This window comes from Ornithorhynchus anatinus, chromosome 5, assembly GCF_004115215.2.
Source record: "Ornithorhynchus anatinus isolate Pmale09 chromosome 5, mOrnAna1.pri.v4, whole genome shotgun sequence".
Lineage (NCBI taxonomy): Eukaryota > Metazoa > Chordata > Mammalia > Monotremata > Ornithorhynchidae > Ornithorhynchus > Ornithorhynchus anatinus.
The window spans coordinates 75,063,059-75,084,899 of NC_041732.1; the positions used below are offsets into that span (position 1 = coordinate 75,063,059).

The following is a 21,841-nucleotide window of genomic DNA, read 5'->3' on the forward strand; positions in this document are numbered from 1 at the left end:
GTCCCGGAGGACGGTCCGGAGGATGGCCCGGCGATGCCCCGGAGGGTGGCTCGGCGATGCCCCGGAGGATGGCCCAACGACGCTGTGGAGGATGCCCTGGAGAACTCTCCGGTGGATGGCACAGCAATACCCGGAGAATGACCTGGCTTTGTTTCAATGAGATGTTCATCCCCTTGATTCTATTTATTGCTATTGTTTTTGTCTGTCCGTCTCCCCCGACTAGACCGTGAGCCCGTCGAAGGGCAGGGACTGTCTCTGTCACCGATTTGTACATTCCAAGCGCTCAGTATAGTGCTCGGCACATAGTAAGTGCTCAGTAAATACTATTGAATACCCCAGAGAATGACAAGGCAATGCCCTGGAGATTGGCCTGGAGATGCCCCATTCATTCATTCATTCATTCACTCACTCACTCACTCAATCGTATTTATTGACCACTTACTGTGTGCAGAGCACTGTACTAAGCTCTTGGAAAGTACAGTTAGGCAACAGAGACAATCCTTACCCAACAACGGGCTCACAGTCTAGAAGGGGGGAGACTGATAAAACAAAACAAAACAGAACGAATAGACAGGCATCATGGATGGCGCAGTGATGCCCCTGAGGATGTCTAGGAAGATGCCCCAGCGGATGCCACGGAGGATGGTCTGGAGGATGGCCCGGCGATGCCACGGAGGACGCCCCGGTGGATGGCCCGGAGATGCCCTGGTGGATGCCCCTAAGATGCCCCGGAGGATGGCCCGGAGGATGCCGTGGAGGATGGCCCAGAGGATGGCTCGGGGACGTCCCGGTGGAGGTCCTAGAGGATACCCCAGAGGATGCCCCGGCGACGCCCCGGAGGATGCCCCGGAGGATGCCCCGGAGGATGCCCCGGCAGATGCCCCAGAGGATGCCCCGGTGGCTGCCCAGAGGATGGCCCGATGATGCCCTAGAGGATGCCCTGACAGATGCCCCGGAAGACGCCCCAGAGGATGCGCCGGAGGATGCTCCGGAGGATGACCCGGCGACGCCCCGGAGGATGCCCCGATGGATGCCCCGGAGGATGCCCCGGTGGATGCCCGGAGGATGTCCCGGAGGATGCCCCGGAGGATGGCCCGGCGATGCCCCGGAGGATGGCCCGGCGATGCCCTAGAGGATGCCCTGACAGATGCCCCGGAGGATGCCCCGGCGGATGCCCCGGAGGATGCCCCGGAGGATGGTTCGGCGGATGCCCGTCCCCCCGCCTTCCCGTTCCTCCCCTCTCCCTCCCCCCGCCTTCGAACCTTGGAGCCCGGGCCTCGCGACCCAGTTTGAACACAAACCAGCCCGGTGGGCGGCGGGTCGGGGAGCGGAGAAGATTCCCCGGGCAGGGACGGGGACGGGGACGGGGCTACGGGGCCAGCGGAGCGCGGCCGGACCTTCTTCTCCCCGGCCCGGCCCGGAGCGAGATGCCGGCCGGGGCCGATGGCGGGGAAGGGCCCCCTCCTCCTGGCCTGCCTGCTGGCCGCCGCCACCGCCGCCGCCGCATCCCTTTGGGGTGAGCCCCGCCGAGGGCCTCCCGGAGGAGGGGGCCTCGCCGGACGGGAGGGACAACCCCCCAACCCCCCCATCGAGGGACGGGGACCCCTCCTCGGGGGAGAGGGTCTGGGGGGGGGGGCCTCCATCCCCATCCCCTCCATCCCCAGGGGGCTGGAAGGAGGCCGGCAGCTCGGCCTCCCCCGGGGCAGCCGGACACGGGGTTGGGGGAGAAGGCCGGTGGCTAAGGAGGCTCCCGTCCTCGCAGAGCCTTATAAACAGGAATGCGTCTCCAGGGGCATCTTCTGCCACCCCAAAGCCGTCTGCCAGCTGGATGAGGTCACGGCCAATTTCGACGGCAAGTGCTTGCCGGGTTTCGATGACCGAGGGCTAGCCCCTTGCCGGGGCAAGTTGACCAGTAACTTGGATTTGGGGATCGACCACACTCACATTGTCTCTCTCTCTCTCTCACGCACACACACACAAACACACACACATATACACACAGACACACACACACTCTCCGGGTGGTCCACCCTGGGTCACACGGGGGTGTCCGGGACGGAGAGGAGGCGGCCAGCCGGTCCATCCCCGACTATGATAAGGATGGCGTTTGTTAAACGCTTACTGTGTGCCGAGCTCTCTTCTAAGCGCTGAAATAACGGTACCCGTTAAGCGCTCACTCTGTGCCGAGCACCGTTCTAAGCGCCGGACGCGGGTCCAGGAGGACCGTCGGGACGCCGTCGTGGGTTCTGAGCCCGCCTCCCCCACTTAGCTGCTGAATCCATTTATTCATTCGATCCCAATGACTGAGCCTTAACTGTAGGCAGAGCGCTGTACTAACAGCTTGGGAGAGTACGGTGCAACAGACGGAACCGTTCCCTGCCCACGACGAGCTTGCAGTCCGGGGAGGGGGAGAGAGACGTCGATATAAATGAAATGACAGCTATGTACCTAAGCGCTGTGGGGCTGGGACGGGGGAAGAGCAAAGGGAACAAGTCAGGATGATGCAGAAGGGAGTGGGAGATGAGGAAAAGGTGGGGCTTAGTCTGGGAAGGCGTCCTGGAAGAGACGTGCCTTCGATAAGGCTTTGAAGGGAATGGGGGGAGTATGAGGAGGGAGGGAGTTCCAGGCCAGAGGCGGGATGTGGGCCAAGGTTCAGCAGTGAGACAGGTGAGACGGAGGCACAGTGAGAAGGTTAGCGGCACTAGAGGATTGAAGTGTGCGGGCTGGGTTGTAGAAGGAGAGAAGTGAGGTGAGGTAGAAGGGGGCAAGGTGGTGGACCGCTTTAAAGCCAACGGCGAGAAGTCTGTGTTTGATGCGGAGGTGGATGGGCCGCCCCTGGAGTTTCTTGAGGAGTGAGGTGACATTGAAAAACCAGCTGGGCAGCAGAGCGAAGTATGGCCCGGAGTGGGGAGAGACGGGAGGTTGAGAGATCAGCAGGGAGGTTGCAGTGGTCCAGGCAGGATAGGATGAGTGATTGTACTAACATAGTAGCAGTTGGGATGGAGAGGAAAGGGCAGATTTTAGTAATGTCACGAAGATGGGACTGACAGGATTTAGTGATAGATTTAATTTGTACGATCTTGGGCGAGTCATTTGTAAAATGGGGATTAAGACTGAGAGCCCCATGCAGAACAGGGATTGTGTCCAACCTGATTACCTTGTGTCTATACCAGTGCTCTGGTGTACTGGTGTACTGGTATAATGATAATAACCATTATCATTATTATGGTTCCTCCTAGATTCCTGGGACCTCTGTTGGAAAGACAGAGCCCTGGATTGAATGACCCTGGGACGGACCCAGGGAGACCTTCCCCAGGGTCTGATTTTTGTTTTTTTCTGTGTCGGAGCTGCTGAATCGCAGAGGAACCCAAACCAACTCACCTGGAACCTTGTAGCCTACAGTTTGGGACAGAAAATGCCAAGACCCAAGCAGCTCTAGACTGTAAACTCTTTGTGGGCAGGGAATGTGCCTGGCAACTCATTTGGATTATACTCTCCCAAGCGCTTAGTACAGGGCTCTGCACACAGTAAGTGCTCATTAAATATGGTTGAATGATTACCTCTAACTCTTCATGTCCTCCAGCAGTGGCCTGGCCTCTGTCGTCGGCTGGACCTGTTAGAGAACTAGACAGCAACAACCTTCAGAGTGCACCCACCCAGCTGACACAAGAATCAAGCTCACCGAACGGTGGGATATCAAAGATACATTTTTTAAATGGTATTTGTTAAGCTCTCACTATGTGCCAGACACCGTACTGAGGACTGTGGTAGATACAAGGTAATCGGGTTGGACACGGTCCCTGTCCCACAGAGGCCTCATAGTCTTAATCCCCCTTTTACGGATGAGGTCACTGAGGCCCAGAGAAGTCAAGTGACTTGACTAAGAACACACAGCGGACATACGGCAGAGCCGGGATTAGAACCCAGGTCTTCTGACTCCCAGGCCCGCGCTCTTTCCACTAGGCCACATAGCTTCTCCCTAATCTGTACATCCCAGACAAATTTCCCCACCTTTCCCCAGGCACACCATCCTCCGGCCTACTCGTACTCTCTCTCGTTGCTTCATCTGTATTGTTTTATTGATTCGCTTGTTCACCGTTTCAATCCATTTTGGTTTCCTTTTACCTGTGGTATATGCATCAATTTATGTCTGCTTTTCTCCTCTATGAGACCCTGAGGTCCCTCAAAGCCAGGGATCGTATGCCCGTTCCTTAAGCACCTGGTATAGTCAACTGTCTTTCATGACGTGACTTTGTGACCCATTTGGGATAGGTCACTGTTAGAGAATCAGGGAATATTCTTCTGCCAGTTTGGGTCTAACTAGAGAGGAAGCAGGTAGGAAGAACCAATTAGGTGCATGCATATGGATGGGGTCCAGGGGTGTGTATAAGACAGGCTTTGGGGCCTTCCCCAGTGACCCCCTTCTCCCTCTTTCCCCGGCTCCCTCTCCCTTCTGCATTCTCTCTGCTCTTGGATCTGTGACCTGTGGGTATTTGATATTCACTCCACCCTCAGCCCCACAGCATGTATTTTTTTTTTTTATGGTATTTGTCAAGTGCTTCCTATGGGCCAGCACCGTTCTAAGCACAAGGTAATCAGGTTGGACACAGTCCATGTCTGCTCCCAGTCTTAATTCCCATCTTATAGATGAGGCAACCGAGGCACCGAAAGGTGAAATGACCTGCCGAAGGTCACACAGCAGACAAGTGGCAGAGTTGGGATTATTCATTCGCTCATTCATTCTTGCTCTCTAGACTAGGCCACACTGCTTCTGTATAAATTATACATTATCAACTAAATGTATATTAATGTCCATCTCCCTCTCTAAACTATAAGCTAATTATGGAAAGGGAACTGTCATGGTGTACTCTCCTAAGGGCTTAGTACAGTGCTCTGCAGAGAAAGCACTCAAAAAATACCATTGATGATGATGATAAGACAAAGCTTTCTTTAAAGCGGGATTGTCAGGAACTTAATAATGCCTGTGCTTTAGGAGAAGTGACTTGAGAATGCTCTATTCACACTAGATGCCCTGCACATCCTGTTGATTTTGGGGTGGGTGATTGTGACAGCTACAGTAATGACTCTGATGGTGACAAATGGCTTTCGTTTCTCTATTTCAAGACAATGAAGTCAGTGTTACGGCGTTCAATACATCGGCCTGCGATGAAGTTGGGGAACAGGTTTGCCTCATCCAAGCGCTGCTCGGAAAGAATATCACGTTCAGAGCAAATGTCTTTGGCTCCTATGAGTCACAAGAGATCCACTGGTACAAATTATACTCTTCCCAGGGCCCCCATTTTCCTAGGTAAGTTGACTACAGTAAAATGAAGAGCGTGTCTGATGAAGCAAACTTATCCTGTAAACTGATCATCATAATAATAGTGATAATTCATTCATTCATTCATTCAATAGTATTTATTGAGTGCTTACTATGTGCAGAGCACTGTACTAAGCGCTTGGGATGAACAAGTCGGCAACAGATAGAGACAGTCCCTGCCGTTTGACGGGCTTACAGTCTAATCGGGGGAGACGGACAGACGAGAACAATGGCAATAAACAGCGTCAAGGGGAAGAACATCTCGTAAAAACAATGGCAACTAAATAGAATCGAGGCGATGTACAATTCATTAACAAAATAAATAGGGTAACGAAAATATATACAGTTGAGCGGACGAATACAGTGCTGTGGGGATGGGAAGGGAGAGGTGGAGGAGCAGAGGGAAAAGGGGAAAATGAGGCTTTAGCTGCGGAGAGGTAAAGGGGGGATGGCAGAGGGAGTAGAGGGGGAAGAGGAGCTCAGTCTGGGAAGGCCTCTTGGAGGAGGTGATTTTTAAGTAGGGTTTTGAAGAGGGAAAGAGAATCAGTTTGGCGGAGGTGAGGAGGGAGGGCGTTCCGGGACCGCGGGAGGACGTGACCCGGGGGTCGACGGCGAGATGGGCGAGATCGAGGGACGGTGAGGAGGTGGGCGGCAGAGGAGCGGAGCGTGCGGGGTGGGCGGTAGAAAGAGAGAAGGGAGGGGAGGTAGGAAGGGGCAAGGTGATGGAGAGCCTTGAAGCCTAGAGTGAGGAGTTTTTGTTTGGAGCGGAGGTCGATAGGCAACCACTGGAGTTGTTTAAGAAGGGGAGTGACATGCCCAGATCATTTCTGCGGGAAGATGAGCCGGGCAGCGGAGTGAAGAATAGACCGGGCAGCGGAGTGATAATGATAAGTCGGGAGCGGTCCACGCTCTTTAAAGCTGTGGAGAGGTGAAGGAGGATTAGGGTTAGAGTAAAAAGTCTGTTAAGTGATTGTCTAAGGAGGAGGTTCTTGGTGATCTTGGAGAGAGCGGGATCGGAGGAGGGAAGAGGGTGGAAACTGGACTGAAGAGAGACAAGAAGGGAACTGAGACAATATTGATTTCAGCAGTTCCACTTGCACTCTCTCGTCCCTTACATTCACGGCATAGAGTGTCATGGGCTAGTAGGAAGGCAGGGAAGTAATCAATCAATCAATCAATCAATCAATGGTATTTATTAAACACTCACTGTTGCAGAGCACTGTACTAAGCACTTGGGAGAGTACACTCTAACAGACTTGGTAGACAAGTTCCCTGCCCCCACTGAGCTTCCAGCCCCTCATGAGGTCCCTGTGTATGGTTTTTTTTTTTCATATCCAGGTACCAAAAGAAAAAAACAACCTGCACCGTTTAGGAATGTACAAATGTTTCTTTCTTCCAGGTGGGAAGAACTCAAAATTCCAGCAATCCAGGAAGATGCTCTCACTGTAGATTTCTATAACTTGTTAAATCAATCAATCAATGGTATTTATTGAGCATTTACTGTACACAGAGCACTGTATTAAGCACTTAGTAGCGCACACTATAATAGAGTTGGTAGACATGTGGGATCTGTTGCTTCAACCTATAGCCCCCTCCTTCTTCCCTGCAACCCCGAGGACCGTTGCAGGGGGTGAGGTGAAGGCAATCCAGCCCCAACAGCCAGTAGCCCCACTCCTTCTCACCCCACTCCCAGCCAGCTCGGCCCCCTGAGTCCTTTAGAAGAGACTCATGGTGACCAGCCTCCATCCCTAGGATGACAGTGGACAGAGGGAGTGAGGATGCTATTGGGTTTGTTTAAATTTCCTGTGGGTTGCCCGGGTCAGGAATTTAAAAAATGATCAATCCATCCATCTGTGGTATTTACTGAGCACGTACTGTGTGCAGAGTACTGTACTAAGCGTTTATCATTAAGTGCCATCTAGTCGTTTCCGATTCATGGTGATTCCGTGGATATACCTTCTCCAGAACATCCTGTCCTCTGCCATAATCCGCAACCTTTCTAATGGGTCTTCCGTTATCGTCGTTATGGTCTCTATCCATCTTGCTGCCGGTCTGCCTCTTCCACGTTTTCCCTGGACTTTTCCTAGCATTAGTGTCTTCTCCAGAGAATTAGTCCTCCTGATTACGTGTCCAAAATATACTAATCTAAGTCGAGTCATTTGACCCTCCAAAGACCACTTTGGTTTAATTTGTTCCAAAATCTATTTATTTGCTTTTCGGGCAGTCCATGGTATTTGCGAAAGTCTTCTCCGACACCACGTTTCAAAAGAATCGATGTTCTTTCTTTCCTGTTCTCTCATTATCCAGCTTTTGGATCCATACATTGTCACTAGCAACACCATAGAGTTGATGATTTATATTTTGGGGGCAAAAAAAACAGTGTTTAGGGGAGGAAAATATAATATACTTGGTAGACGTGATCTGTGCCCTCAAGGAGCTCACAGACTAGTGGATTACAATGATTAATCATTCAATCAATCAGTGATCTTTCTGACTGGCAATCTTGTGAGATTTTGAAGAAAGAAGTTCTCTAGAAAATTTCCCGTCTACCTTGTGAATGCTTTATTTCTCTTCTAAGTGTCTGGTCTCCACCTGGATTTTGAATCCCTTGTGGGACGGCACAGCACTTATGTACATATCCACAATTTATTATTTTATTTATATGAATGTCTGTTTCCCCATGTGAGCCCCAGGTAGGACAGGGATTGTAACCAATCTGATTATCTTGTGGGTACCCCAGTGCTCAGTATATTGCCTGGCTTATTGTAAACACTTAAGAAATACTGTAATTACTTTTTATCGTAGTTTATGCGGAGGATTTCAGATAAACAGCCTTTGCCAAAAACTATACAATGGGACAAAAAGAGTGCAATGGTCCTTCTTCCCTGACTGTGAAGCTCAAAGTTGAAATCTCCTTCCTTAAATCTGACGGATTCACAAATCTCTCCCCATAGTCAAAGTTTTCCTGAAATCTCACCTCCTCCAACAAGCTTTCCCTGATTTAACTCCCGGCACCCCAAGTTGCATAAAACCTATCAGCCGTATCCATCTAGCACACTGGTTCTTTCCCAGACAGAACGTAAATAAAAGTGCTTATTCAATTGTCCATCCAATTGTTTATTTTGATTTTTCTCTTTACAGATGTTATTATGACTCTCTCCCTTATTAAAGTGTAAGCTCCATGTAGGCAGGGGATGCTTCATTTTATTTTGTTCTTGCCCAGGGCTTAGTATAGGGCCTTGTATCCAGTGGACAGTCAGCCTATGCTACGTGGGCAGGAAACGTATCTGTTATGTTGTTATACCTTACTCTCCCAAGTGCTTAGTACAGTGCTCTGCGCACAGTAAATGCTCAGTAAATACAAGTCACTGAATATTACTACTTTAAAACATTCTACAGTTGTGTTCTGATAAAACCCAAAGTATCTGCTTCTGTTGCAGTTATCGAAAGAGACTGCAGCTCTCCTCCGGAGCGAACTATCGCTTGTATCTGACCCTCAACTCTATAAACGAAGATGATTTCTATCCCAATTTGTTCTGGGTTGAGGTGGAACCCAGTCTGGGCAACAGGAAAGTGGTGGAAACAGAGCCCTATCGCTTCTCAGACTTCGATATTTTCAATCCCTCTCTCAGGAGATTCTTCTTTATCCTGGAAAGTGTCCCGATAGGTAAGCGGTGCAACGCGGGGCTGTTGTGTAAAAGGAAAAAACCCTGTCGGGGTACAATTCCCGAGAGCCTCAAAGTGGAAAAAGGAGGAAGCGGGTCAGAGGGGGAACTGGCGAACTCTAGAACATGGCCTAGTGGAGAGAGCTCAGGCCTGCGAGTCAGAAGGACCTGGGTTCTAATCCCGGCTCCCCTGCTGTCTGCTGTGGGACCTTGGGCAAGTCACGTCACTTCTCTGGACCTCAGTTAAATGGGGATTAAGACCATAAGTCCCATGTGAGACAGGGACTGTGTCCAACTTGATTAGCTTCTATCTACCCCTGCGCTTAGAGCAGTGCTTGATAATTAGTAAGTGCTAAATAAATAACACTATTATTATTGTTATTATTATTAGAACACACGACAATTTGGGCTCTTCTTTCTTCTCTCTCTGTAGGAGTTTCTGTGATGCTGGGAAGAGACACCGTGACCATCCATCTGTCTGACTACATCTCTGTGCCTCCTGCCAGTTTTATCAAGTGGGCCAAAGAGCCCTCGGATTTCTCCTTTCTCAGACCCGTAGATTACGTGTTGACCAATGGATTGGAAGACATCGCGATCCGTGGAAACATGTAGGGCTGCCCGGTCGTCACCTTATCTCCAGAGGGTGCCGGGAGTCTTTCTGTTGCCCATTCCGACCATCTATAACCCTAACTTCTGTTGGTTGTTTTTTTAATGGTATTCGTTAAGCACTTACTATATGCCAGGCACTGCATTAAGCCCTAGGCTAATCAGGTTAGACACAGTCCCTGTCCCAGATCTGCTAATCGTTTAAGAGAAAGATACATTCGGTTCTCCTTTCACCTAGGGGCTTTGTTCTCGAAGGATCCAGTGAGAAGTCACGTGGTCTAGTGGAAAGAGCACGGGCCTGGGAGTCAGAGGATCTGGGGTCTAATCCCTGCTCTGCCGTTTTTCTGCTGTGTGACCTTGGACAAGTCACTTCACTTCTCTGGACCTCAGTTTCCTCATCTGCAAATTGGGGATTAAGACTGTGCGCCTCATGTGGGACATGGCCTGTTTCCAAGCCGATTAGCTTGCATCTATCCCAATGCTTAGTACAGTGCCTGACACAAAGTAAATGCTTAATAAATACCACTGGAAAAAAAAGGTGTTAGGGAAAAATAAGGCTATAGTAATCACCCGCGTCCAACATGACATGTGTTACTCCTGACAGCACACTGTGGATGCCTGATAACGGGAAAATGTTCCCGAACTCCCTTAAGGTGTTCTAGCCAAAATACATGGAGAAAACCCACTTTCTGGCAGAGATGGGAGAAGGAACCCAGAGCCAGGAGGTTAAGAAATCAGACGAGGTAACTGAGGCATAGAGAACCTAAGTGGCTTACCTAGGGTCGCATAGGAGACAGGTGGCAGGGCCAGGATTAGAACCCATGTCCTCTGACTCCCATGTCCATGCTCTTTCCGCTAAGCCACGCTGCTTCTCATGCACAGAGAATGAGAGCGGAAGAATAAAGGCAATCTATCAATCAGTGGTACTTATTGAGCACTTGCTGTAATCAGAGCTGTACTAAGTGCTTGGGAGAGTCCAGTACACAAAGAGCTTATTCATTCATTCAATCATATTTATTGAGCACTTAATCTGTGCAGAGTACTGTATTAAGCGCTTGGAAAGTAGCTCCTCCGCTTGTTAGCTGTGTGACCATGGGCAAGTCACTTAACTTCTCTGTGCCTCAGTTACCTCAACTGTAAAATGGACATTTAGACTGTGAGCCCCACATGGGACAGCCCGATCACCTTGTATCCTCCCCAGCGCTTAGAACAGTGCTTTGCACTTAGTAAGTGCTTAACAGATGCCGTCATTATTATCATTATTACAATACAGCAATAAAGAGAGACAATCCCAGCTCACATCGGGCTTACAGTCTAGAGAGGAAGACAGACACTGATATAAATAAATTACAGAAGTGAATAAAGAATAGTCAGCAAGCTGCTGAAAGCCCCGGCTGGTCAGCTGACTGAGGTGATGGCTTGTTGGGGAAGGAAGGGAGATTGATCAAGAAAGGTTTCCTGGGGGAGGCGATTTTAGGCGGGCTGGGAAGACAGAGGGGATTGGGGGGTGTCTGGTCCCTGAGGACCCCTGGACATGTAGCGGACGTTCATTTTCCATCGTCTCCTTCTTTCTCAGGAGCCAGGATTTTGGACACATCCGAGCCCTAGTGTACAATTTCGTCCCTGGCATCCCTAGCCGGGTACTGGTGGCACAGAGACTGTTTTCCATCAAGAACGGTATAAAATATTTCTTTTCTGACATGGCATCTGGCTCTTCTTTCTCTAGGAGGTCTTCCTAGTCTGAGCCCCCCTTTTCCTCTGCTCCTCCTCCCCTCCCCATCGCCCTGACTCCCTCCCTCTGCTCTACCCCTCTCCCCACCCCACAGCACTTGCACATATATATGTACATTTTTATTATTTTATTATTCTATTTATTTTATTAATGATTTGTGTATATCTATAAGTCTATTTATCCATTTTGATGTTACTGATGCCTGTCTACTTGTTGTTTTGTTGTCTGGCTTCCCCTTCTAAACTGTGAGCCCATCTGTTGGGTAGGGATTGTCTCTGTTGCCAAATTGAACATTCCAAATGCTTAGTCCAGTGCTCTGCACACGGTAAGGGCTCAATAAATACGACTGACTGAATGAATGAATGAATCTCCTTGGGTGGGGTCTGATCACGTGTAAGAGAGAAGGACTCTTTCAATCTATCTGCCATTTTGGATATTATAGTGGTATTTATTATTTTGGTATATGTCAAGCCCTTAGTGTGTACTGAGCATTGGCATTTGAGACATAGTAAGTGCTTAATAAGTAACATCATTATTATTTTTGTCATTTGAGAAACCAATGAAAAGCAGATGGGAACCAAGGCTGAAACGCAATGTATCAGTGGATTCAAGGCAGAAGGACAACAATGTGTTGGTAATTCTGGTTACTTCTTAGAGATGGTGATGCTGATTAGAGATTAAAGAGGAAGTGGGGAAACAGTTTACTTCCTCATTCACAGAACCCCAGTGGCCTCAACATTTCCCTCTCCCTTATCTGTCTCCCTCATTTTCCACTACACTTTTCCTCCTCTCCATTACTCTCTCTAATGCTCTCCCTCGAGCTCTCTTCTGGTGTCCCTTTCCCACTCTGTCTCTTTGGCTCTCTTTTACCCACTCTCCCTCTCCCTCTTTCTCTCCCACTTTCTCTCCTGTTCTCGCTCCCATTCCATCTCTCACACTCTCCCTCCTGTTCTCCCTCCCTCTGTCTCTCTCCCACTTTCTCTCCTGCTCTCCTTACCACTGTCTCCCATTTTCTCTCCTGCTCTCCCTCCTCCTCTATCTCTCCCACTCTCCTGCTCTCCTTCCCACTGTCTCCCACTTTCCCTCCCCCGTCTCTCCCACTCTCTCTCCTGTTCTCCCTCCCACTGCTTCTTTCCCACTTTCCTGCTCTCCCTCTCACCCCCCTCTCTTGCTTTTCCTACTCTCTGTCTGGCTCTCTCTCCAGCTTTATCTCTCCCACTCTCCTGCTCTCCCTCCCATTCTCTTCCACTTCCTCTCCCTCTGTCCCTCCCGCCCCTCTCCCCCCTGCTCTCTCCCTCCCACTCTCCTCATTCATTTAGAACATCAGAGACTTATCCCACTTTTAAGTAGCCCCTTGGACCTAATCCCTATTCAACAGATGTTCAGTGGACTTCTGGGACCTGGGGCAGCTCTTTGCTGCTGAGGTGTGTCATAAAGATAGATACAGCTCATTGGAGTCATTAGTGGTCACCTGGTTATTGTCCGACTCTAATCTCCCTGCTTATGTCCACGGACAGACATCGACGAGTGCAAAGAAGGAATGCCGAAGAAGTGTCTGCCTGAAGCAGGGTGCACCAATACCAATGGATCATATCGCTGCCACTGTCCACAGGGATTTGAAGGCAACGGATTATATAGTTGCCTAGGTATGGATTGACAGCTCCCTGGAGTGGGGAAAAGGTGCTCCTTGGCAGCCAGTCAGTCAGTTGTACCCACTGAGCGCTTGTTGTGTGCAAAGAACTGTACTAGGTGCTTGGGAGAGTACGGTATAAAAATAAATAGACACATTCCCTACCCACAACGAGCTTACAGTCTAGAGGGGAAGACAGACATTAACATAAATAAATAAATTACAGATATGGACATAAGTGCTGTGGGGCTGGGAAGGGTAGAGCAAGTCAGGGCGACGGAGAAGTGAGTTAAAGAAGAAGAAAAGAGGGCTCAGGCAAGGTCTCTTGGAGGAAATGTGCCTTCAATAACACTTTCAAGGGAACAATTGTCTGTCGAATAGGAGGAGGGAGAGCCTTTCAGGCCAGAGGCCGGACGTGGGTGAGAAGTCAGCAGTGAGATGGATGAGATTGAGGTACAATATGAGATTAGCCTCAGAGGAGCCAAGAGGAGCCAAGTGTTCGGGCTGGGTTGTAGTAGGAGAGTAGAAAGGTGAGGTAGGAGGGGACAAGGGGATCGAGTGCTTTAAAGTCAATGGCGAAGAGTTTCTGTTTGACGTAGAGGTGGACGGGGCACCTCCGGAGGTTCTTGAGAGGGGAAACATAGAAGAAACGACTCGGAGGAATCACCAGTCTCACTGAGAAAGAGCACAAAGTTTCCTTTAAAACACAGCGCTTGAAATAGAGATACAGTCAGTTCTCTGATAACCCAGGGGTTGCATTTTGCCAAGTCCCATGTCCCGGATAAGTTGTGCTATTTGATGCATGCCTTGACCAATATCGTGGGCACTACAGTTTCTTCTAACACCACGTTGTGTTTCAGGCAGATATCGGTTGCTGGAAGAATGCTCCCAAACAATCAATCGATGGAATTTATTGAGCATTTACCATGTGCAGAGCACTGTACTAAGCACTTGGGGGAGTAGGCAGACACGATCCTGGCCCACCAGGAGTTTACAGTCTAGAAGGGGAAATGGACATTAAAATAAATTACAGGTAGGGGAAATGGGAGAGTGGAAAGTTATGTCCATAAAGTGCTGAGGGACTGGGGTGAGTTGAGTACCAAAATGCTTAAAGGAGACAGATCCAAGCCAGTAGGTGACACAGAAAGGAGGGAAAATAAGTTGGGAAAATGAGGCCTTAGTTAGGAAAGGCCTCTTGTTGGGGATGTGATTTTAGGAGGGATTTGAAGGGGTGGAGAGTGGTGGTCTGTTACATAAGAAGTAGTAGTAATAAAATCTGTCTCTTCCTCTCCATCAAAATTGCTACCACATTAATGCAAGCACTTATCCTATCCCTCCTTGATGATTGTATCACTCTCCTTGCTGACCGCCTCCTGTCTCTCCCCACTCCAGTCCATACTCTACTCTGCTGCCTGGATCATTTTCCTTCAAACACATTCAGACCATGTTTCCCACTTCTCAAGAAACTCCAGTGGTTGCCCATCCACCTCCACATCAAACAAAAACTCCTCGCCATTGGCTTCAAGGCCTTCAATCACCTTGCCCCCTCCTCCTCACCTCTCTACTCTCCTATTAAAACCTAGCCCGCACACTTGGTTCTTCTAATGCTAACCTTCTCAAGTACCTCGATCTCGTCTTTCTCACCACCGACCCCTCGCCCACGTCCTGCCTCTGGCTTAAAACATCCTCCCTCCTCAAATCAGACAGATATTTGCTCTCCCCCACTTCAAGGCCTTATTGAAGGTACATCTCCTCCAAGAAGCCTTCCCTGACTAAGCTTACATCTCCTCCAAGAAGCCTTCCCTGACTAAGACCTCTTCTCCCCTTTCCCACTCCCTTCTGCATCATCCTGACTTGCTCCCCTCATTCATCCTCCCTCCCAACCCCATAGCACATGGATATTTTGGTAATGTAATATTTGGTAATATTTATTTATTTATATTAATGTCTGTCTCCCCCTCTAGGCAGTGAGCTCATTATGGGCAGGGAATGTGTCAGCTTCTTGTTATATTGTACTCTCCCAAGTGCTTGGTACAGTGTTCGGCACCCAGTAAGTGCTCAATAAATACAACTGAATAATAGTATTCATTAAGCGTTTACTGTGTGCTGAGCACTGTACTAACCTTTGGAAGAGAATGCGCAGGTGGGAATTAAACATGGTCTCTGCTTCACAATCTAGTTAGGTAACCCCCCGACTTTCCCACTCCCTGAAATGACTCAATCTGCAAATAATTAAACATATATATGTTTGTGAGTCCTGAGGATAGGCTAGGAAGAACACAGAGAGTAGCAAAATGTATCAGGATGGTATATCTGAATAAACAATTGAATATATATGTGGACCGAAGTGCTGAAAAAGAATATACACACGTAAGGGTTAGATGCCACTCTTGAATGGTTAAACTAGATTTATCTTTTAAAAAAAAAATCAGGTTTTTTTTTTCCCCTAATATAAATATTGTGGGGAGTTTTGGGTGGGGAAGAAGGAGTAGAACATGGGGTTTCAAACTGAACTGTTCCTGTAAATGAAATGTCAATAATTTGGACATTTTTTTCTCATCCCTAGATCAAGATGAGTGCACGAAAGGTATTCACAACTGCAGTCAAGATGCCTCTTGCCTAAATACTCTTGGTTCTTACGTCTGTATATGCCAGAGAGGCTTTAGTGGTGATGGAATTCAGTGCAAAGGTAACCAAAACAAAGCTTAGAACAACAAACAACCATGATAATAAGAATAACTGTAGTATCTGCTAAGCACTTACTATGTGCCAAGCGCTGTACTGAGCCCTCAGGTAAATAAAAGATAATCCGGTGGGACACAGTCCCTGTCTTGCCTGGGGCTCACAGTCTAAGTAGGAGAGAGAACAGGTATTTATTTAATCCCCATTTTGCAGATGAGGAAACTGAAGAGGAGAGAAGTAACTTCCCACACCAGGCCCTGTCAGTGGCTGAGCCTAGAACCCAGGTCTCCTGACGTCCAGCCCCTTTCTCTGTCTACTAGGCCTCACTGCAATAACCCCATAAAGTCGAGGAAGAGAGCCACCCTGGCCCTATCCTCCTCTTGCCCCTGCCCCCTCCCAGATAAGCAGCGTGGCTTAGTGGAAAGAGTACGGGCCTGGGAGTCACAGGTCACGGGTTCCAATCCCGGCTCCGCGCCTGTGTGCTGTGTGACCGTGGGCAAGCCACTTAACTTCTCTGTGCCTCAGTCACCTCATCTGTAAAATGGGGATTAAGACTGTGAGCCCCACGTGGTGCAACCTGATTTCCTTTAGGACAGAACTTGGCACATAGTAAGGGTTTAATAAATACCTACCCCTCCCGTGAACACCAGGGGAGGTTACTACAGCATAAGGGCACTGGAGGGCTTTGAAGCTTGTTCCTGGACCCCTCACCCACTCTCACCTCTAGCCAAGTCAGCTTTGTCCACCATTTACTGGCCGGGTGGTGGTCAAGCTGGCCCTAGTGATTGAATCAGATGCAATGGAGGGCCACCAAGACTGGCAGCCTGGCCTCGGTCTCCTGGTTGTTGTGAATTCTGTAGTCAAAGCATCTTGGCTACCTATTGCACCTTTCTTTTTTCTTTCTAATGGTACTTATTAAGCGCTTACTATGTGTCAAACACTGTACTGAGCCCTGGGGGAGTTATAAGATAATCAGGTTGGAGGAAGTGCACATTCCACAAAGGGCACACAGTATTAATCCCATTTTAATAATAATAATAATAATGTTGGTATTTTGTTAAGCACTTACTATGTGCAGAGCACTGTTCTAAGCACTGGGGTAGATACAGGGTAATCAGGTTATCCCACGTGGGGCTCACAGTCTTAATCCTCAATATACAGATGAGGTAACTGAGGCACAGAGAAGTTAAGTGACTTGCTCACAGTCACACAGCTGACGAGTGGCAGAGCCGGGATTCAAACCCTTGACCTCTGACTCCCAAGCCCAGGCTCTTTCCACTGAGCCACGCTGCTTCCCCATTTTACAGTTGAAGTAGCTCATCACTTTACAGATGGGGCACAGAGAAGTTAAATGACTTGCCCTAGGTCACACACCAGATAAGTGGCAGAGCTGGGATTAGAGCACAGATCCTTCTGACTGTCAGGCACGTGTTTCTATCCACTAAACCACGCTGCTCAGCTACTTTGGAGAAGTTGAGAAACAGGAGGGCGTAGTGGAAAGAACAAAGGCCTTGACTCAGAGGGCTTGAGTCCTAATCCCAGCTCTGCCCCTCATCTGCTGTGTGACCTTGGGTGAGTCACTTAACTTCTCTGTGCCTCAGTTACCTCATCTGCATACTTGTTTTAGACCGTGAGCCTCGTGTGGGACAGGGACTGTGTTTGACCTGATCATCCTGTAACTTCCCCAGGGATTAGAACAGTGCTTAGTTAGTACTTAACAAATATCACAATTATTATCATTATTATTATTTAGAGACTGTGGACCTCCCACTTTTCCTGGAAACATTAACTAGCCTTGGTCTTACTGTCATAGTTTTCTCTTGGTTCTTCTCTTACTTCTCTGGCCTACCGTACTCTCCCAAACACTTAGTTCCGTGTTCTGACCCAGGAGGCACTCAGTAAATACTGGTAATGGATTGATCAAACACTTACTATGTGCCAAACACTGTGCTAATCAGATCGGTTACAGGCCCGGCCCTACACAGAAACCGCTTGAAGTAGGGAGATTTGGTCTCTTATCCCCATTTTACAGAAGGAGAAACTGAGGCCCGGAGAAGTAACTGACTTGCCTAAGGTCGCACAGCAGGCCAGGGACAGAGATGGGATTAAAACCTGGATCTCCTGACTCCACTTGCCCCCTGTTTCCCCCCTGTAGACCATACTGCCTCCCAAAGCACACTCAACTGTTTGACTCTCAGTTAGAGAAGGGGGCCTGGGGAAGTCGTGTCTCTGTTTGCTGATGGTTTTGTGGGGGTTGTTCTTTCATGGGCCAGCAAAGAGCGTGTGGTCTCCCTGGTCCCCTTGGTCTGTCTGCTCGGCCACCTGTGGTTTCCAGAACCAGATAAGGAGTCGGTGGTGCACTCATCCGGAGAGTAAGACGCGATGCGACGGCCCCTCCGCCGATATGAAGCTCTGCCCCAATCTGAAACCCTGCCCCAGTGAGTCGGACTCCATTATTTTGCCTGCCTTTATCACCCTCTGCTGGGAATGCTCTCTCGGTGGGCTCTATGTTTCTGAGGCCTGGATTTTTACCTATCCTCCTTCACACCTGATTCCCCAACCATTTTACCCTCAAGCCTCCCCGCTCACACTCTCCCAGCCCACTTATGCCCCCTTGCCTCTCCTCACACCCTCACTCCAACACTTGTTACCTGTCACCCACACCGTTCCCAAATCTCTCCCCACACCCTCACTCCCCCTACCCTGTTGCCCCCAAGCCTTGCCTCATGCCCTGACTCCTTTTCCTCTAAACCTCTTTTCACACCCCAATCCCCCACTTCCTCACACCCAAACCTCTCCTAACCTCCCACTCCCCACTTCCTTATCCCCAAATTTCTCCTCACACCCCCACTCCCTGACTCCCTGACTCCCAGTCTTCTCCTCACACTCCCACTCCCTTACCTCAATCCTCTCCTCACACCCCCAACACTCCCACTCCATTACCTCAAGTCTCTCTTCACCCCTCTCTGCCCCCCGGAATTCAGTCCTCACTGCTCTATCTCTTCACCCTTCCAGTCACAGCCTGGAGCTGGGGACAGATCCCAAAGTCGATACCTCAGGGCAGCAGGGCAGCTTCTCCCAGGAGAAGCCAGAGAAGTCTCACTCCAGGGAGCTGGCAGCAGGGGCAGGAATAGGGCCAGGGCCAGAAGACATTTTTATCTGCTGCTCTGGTTCCTTCACTGACTAGGGTGGTAGCAAGAAGCTGCTCAGCAGCAGCAAGAGTAGCTGCCTCGGCCACGATGACCATATCCACTAGGCTCCCTGCTTGAAAACCTCCTCCTTCAAAGCTCTCTGAGAACAGCTATCCGGTCACAGTCAAAATGGTTTAGGGGAAAAGAGGATAGCTAGTTAATATTGCAGAGAAAAATCCCCCAGCAGAGCAGAAACATGAATTTAATAATAATAATGATAGCAATCATAATTTAGTAAATGTTTGCTTACTTTGTGACAAGACTGGGGAATATAGGATACAAGATCATCAGATCCTGCTAGACTGTGAGCTCCTTGAGAGCAGGGCAATACAACTGCATTATTATTATATTTGTTAAGTGCTTTCTATGTGCCAGGCACTATATTAAGCACTGGGGTAAATACAAGTTAATCAGTTTGGATGCAGTCCCTGTCCCACATAGGGCTCACCATCCTAATCCCCATTTTCCAGATGAGGTAACTGAGGCCTAGAGAAGGTAAGTGACTTGCCCAAGGGCACATAGAAGACAAGTGGCAGAGCGGGAATTGGAAACCGGGTCCTTCTGACTCCCAGGCCCATGCTGTATCCACTAGGCCATGCTACTTCCCTATTCTCCCAAGTGCTTAGTGCTGTGCTCTGCACAAAGTAAGTGTTCAATAATACCATGGATTGATTGATAGTAGTAATAGTATTTATTAAGCACTACCTATGTGCAAAGGCTTCTGCTAAATGCTGGGAAAGTAACCCATGGATGAGTTATAGACACAGTCCCTGGCCACCAAGGGGCTCATGGTCCAAGACAGAGAGGATGCAGTTCCTGTCTTGCGCAGGATTTGCCGTCTAAGAGGGAGCGAGAATGCAATTAATTTGATATCCATTCTACAGAAACTGAGAGGCCCTGAGAGGTTAACTGATTTGCCCAGAGGACATCCAGGGGCAGTGAGGAGTGGGTCTTGGGGGTGGGGAGGAGTGAGGAGAGGCTTGAGGTAACGGTGTGGGGGGTTTGGGGTGTGAGGAGAAGCTTGAGGGTAAGGGAGTTGGGGTGTGAGGGGGACTTGGGGTAAGGGAGTGGGGGGTGGAGGTGTGAGGAGAGGCTTGGGATAAGGCTCCTGGGAGAGCTGCAACTAGAGGCCAGATCCCCTGACGTCCAGACAGGTGCTCTTTCCACTTGGCTACCCCCCCTCCCTTCAGTGGACTACACTTCCATAAGAGTCTCTGCGTCAAAATCAGGCCTTCTGCGAGTAGCCCCACAGGATACGAACCCTCTTAAGTCTTGATTCTATTTAGTTGCCATTGTTTTCACGAGATGTTCTTCCCCTCGACTCTATTTATCGCCATCGTTCTCGTCTGTCCGTCTCCCCCGATTAGACCGTAAGCCCGTCAAACGGCAGGGACCGTCTCTATCTGTTGCCGACTTGTTCATTCCAAGCGCTTAGTACAGTGCTCTGCCCATAGTAAGCGCTCAATAAATACTATTGAATGAATTAAGTCGAACTCATTTGGAAACCCCGGCGAGACCCGGGTCCTCGAAGGCAGGAGCCAGAGAAAACCCCACGGGGAAGCTCTCTCCACAACTCCAGGGACTGACTAACCTCCTGACCTCTGCTTCCCCAGTCAACGGGCACTGGTCAGAATGGTCCCCCTGGTCCACCTGCTCCGAAGCCTGCACGGGAACTCAGAAACGAATCCGCCTCTGCGACAACCCCGCTCCCACCAGCGGGGGCCAGACCTGCTCCGGGGTAAAAGAAGAAACCAAGGAGTGTCAAACTGAAAACTGTCCAGGTGCTTGAGAGACTTAGTGTGTCACCCTCCCACCCGCCCTCCTGAAACTTCCCCTCCCGGAGTTCCCAGAAGCCCTGGGCCTCCGTCTGGTTTCTCCAGGCCCAGCGGTGATGCTTTGTTTTCGTCCCTTTGTCTCAGTTAATGGGATGTGGTCTCCTTGGGAGTCCTGGAGCCCCTGCCCCGAGTCCTGCGGGATCGGAGTCACCAGACGATCTCGGCACTGCACTAACCCTGCCCCACTCCATGGGGGAGAGGACTGTGTCGGACATGGCTACGAAGAGGGTTCCTGTGGATTTCCAGTAAGATCACGGGAGCTTCTGCCCATCGAGTTGATGACATAAATGTCAAAAGAAAAAAAAAGGCCTGTGCACCGTCATTTTTTTTCCTTACTAATTTGTGATTCTGCTTTAAGGTGAGGGTTGCTCTGGCTTATCCTAGCAGGATCAAGGCCGTCCCAACCTACCAGCCTCACTCTGCACACGGGCATGCCTCGATGGTAATTAATTGGTTTGCTTACATGGTCTTTTTCCTTGCAGAAAGAATTTTGCAACTTCATTAAGTCATCTTTCGGAATCTGGTTCCCCAGAGCGATCCTTTGATGTCGTCGGAATCACCCAAGCAAAACTCTAGGAATTGGATGGCTTTCTTTCCAGTGTACTGTACAATATATTTTAGTGACTAGATGAGATTTGGCACGAGGTGCATTTCCTTGCAAATCTGCCCTGCGTAGACGACGGACGGATAGGCCACTGTGCTGTTGAGCTCCAAGAGTATTGATACGAGGTTACCGGTAATGACGATGACATTTTACGTGCAATAGCAGAACACGAAGAGTGGAATATGTTTGGTAGCATATAGCCAATAAACTCCTAGCGAACACTCTTAGATGAGCATCTGGGGGTGAATGGCAGAATATAAACAAGGAGCTGTAGAATAAGAAATATTCTGTTGCACGGTTTAAGTGGGAAACGGCAGAACTTTGTCTCTGGAGCCATACCTCTATAAGAACCAAGGATTAATTATCCTAGGGTCTGATCTTTCTTTTGGCTTGTTTTGGAACCTGTTAACTTCTATACACAAAGTTCCCAGGAACTGTACCCGTAGGGGAGGGAGAATCTGGTTGAGTTATTAACCTCTAGTGATTAATAGGGCTAATAAACTTTTATTCGAAACTCACGACCCAGCTCAGCAGGACCTTTCTTTCCGTAAGCCAGGAAAGCTGAAGTGAAACTAC

General features: G+C 49.3%; 1 protein-coding gene across 4 annotated transcripts; it reads left to right on the top strand.

The window, feature by feature from the left end:
- Positions 1 to 1,311: 1,311 nt before the first annotated feature.
- Positions 1,312 to 21,783, top strand: LOC103165279. 4 transcript variants are annotated; one of them, XM_029066018.2, is made up of 13 exons: positions 1,312 to 1,516; positions 3,584 to 3,688; positions 5,125 to 5,308; positions 8,761 to 8,987; positions 9,419 to 9,593; positions 11,168 to 11,268; positions 11,877 to 11,957; positions 12,841 to 12,969; positions 15,520 to 15,642; positions 17,909 to 18,073; positions 20,440 to 20,607; positions 20,746 to 20,906; positions 21,144 to 21,783. In XM_029066018.2, the coding sequence occupies exons 1-13, from the start codon at positions 1,444 to 1,446 to the stop codon at positions 21,204 to 21,206; spliced, it is 1,755 nt and encodes a 584-aa protein (XP_028921851.1). In that variant the 5' UTR covers positions 1,312 to 1,443; the 3' UTR covers positions 21,207 to 21,783. The 4 variants fall into 4 exon arrangements, with proteins under 4 accessions (XP_028921851.1, XP_028921852.1, XP_039768027.1 ...); XM_029066019.2 differs by having other exon boundaries at positions 3,587 to 3,688; XM_039912093.1 differs by lacking the exon at positions 20,746 to 20,906 and having other exon boundaries at positions 1,313 to 1,516.
- Positions 21,784 to 21,841: the final 58 nt, after the last annotated feature.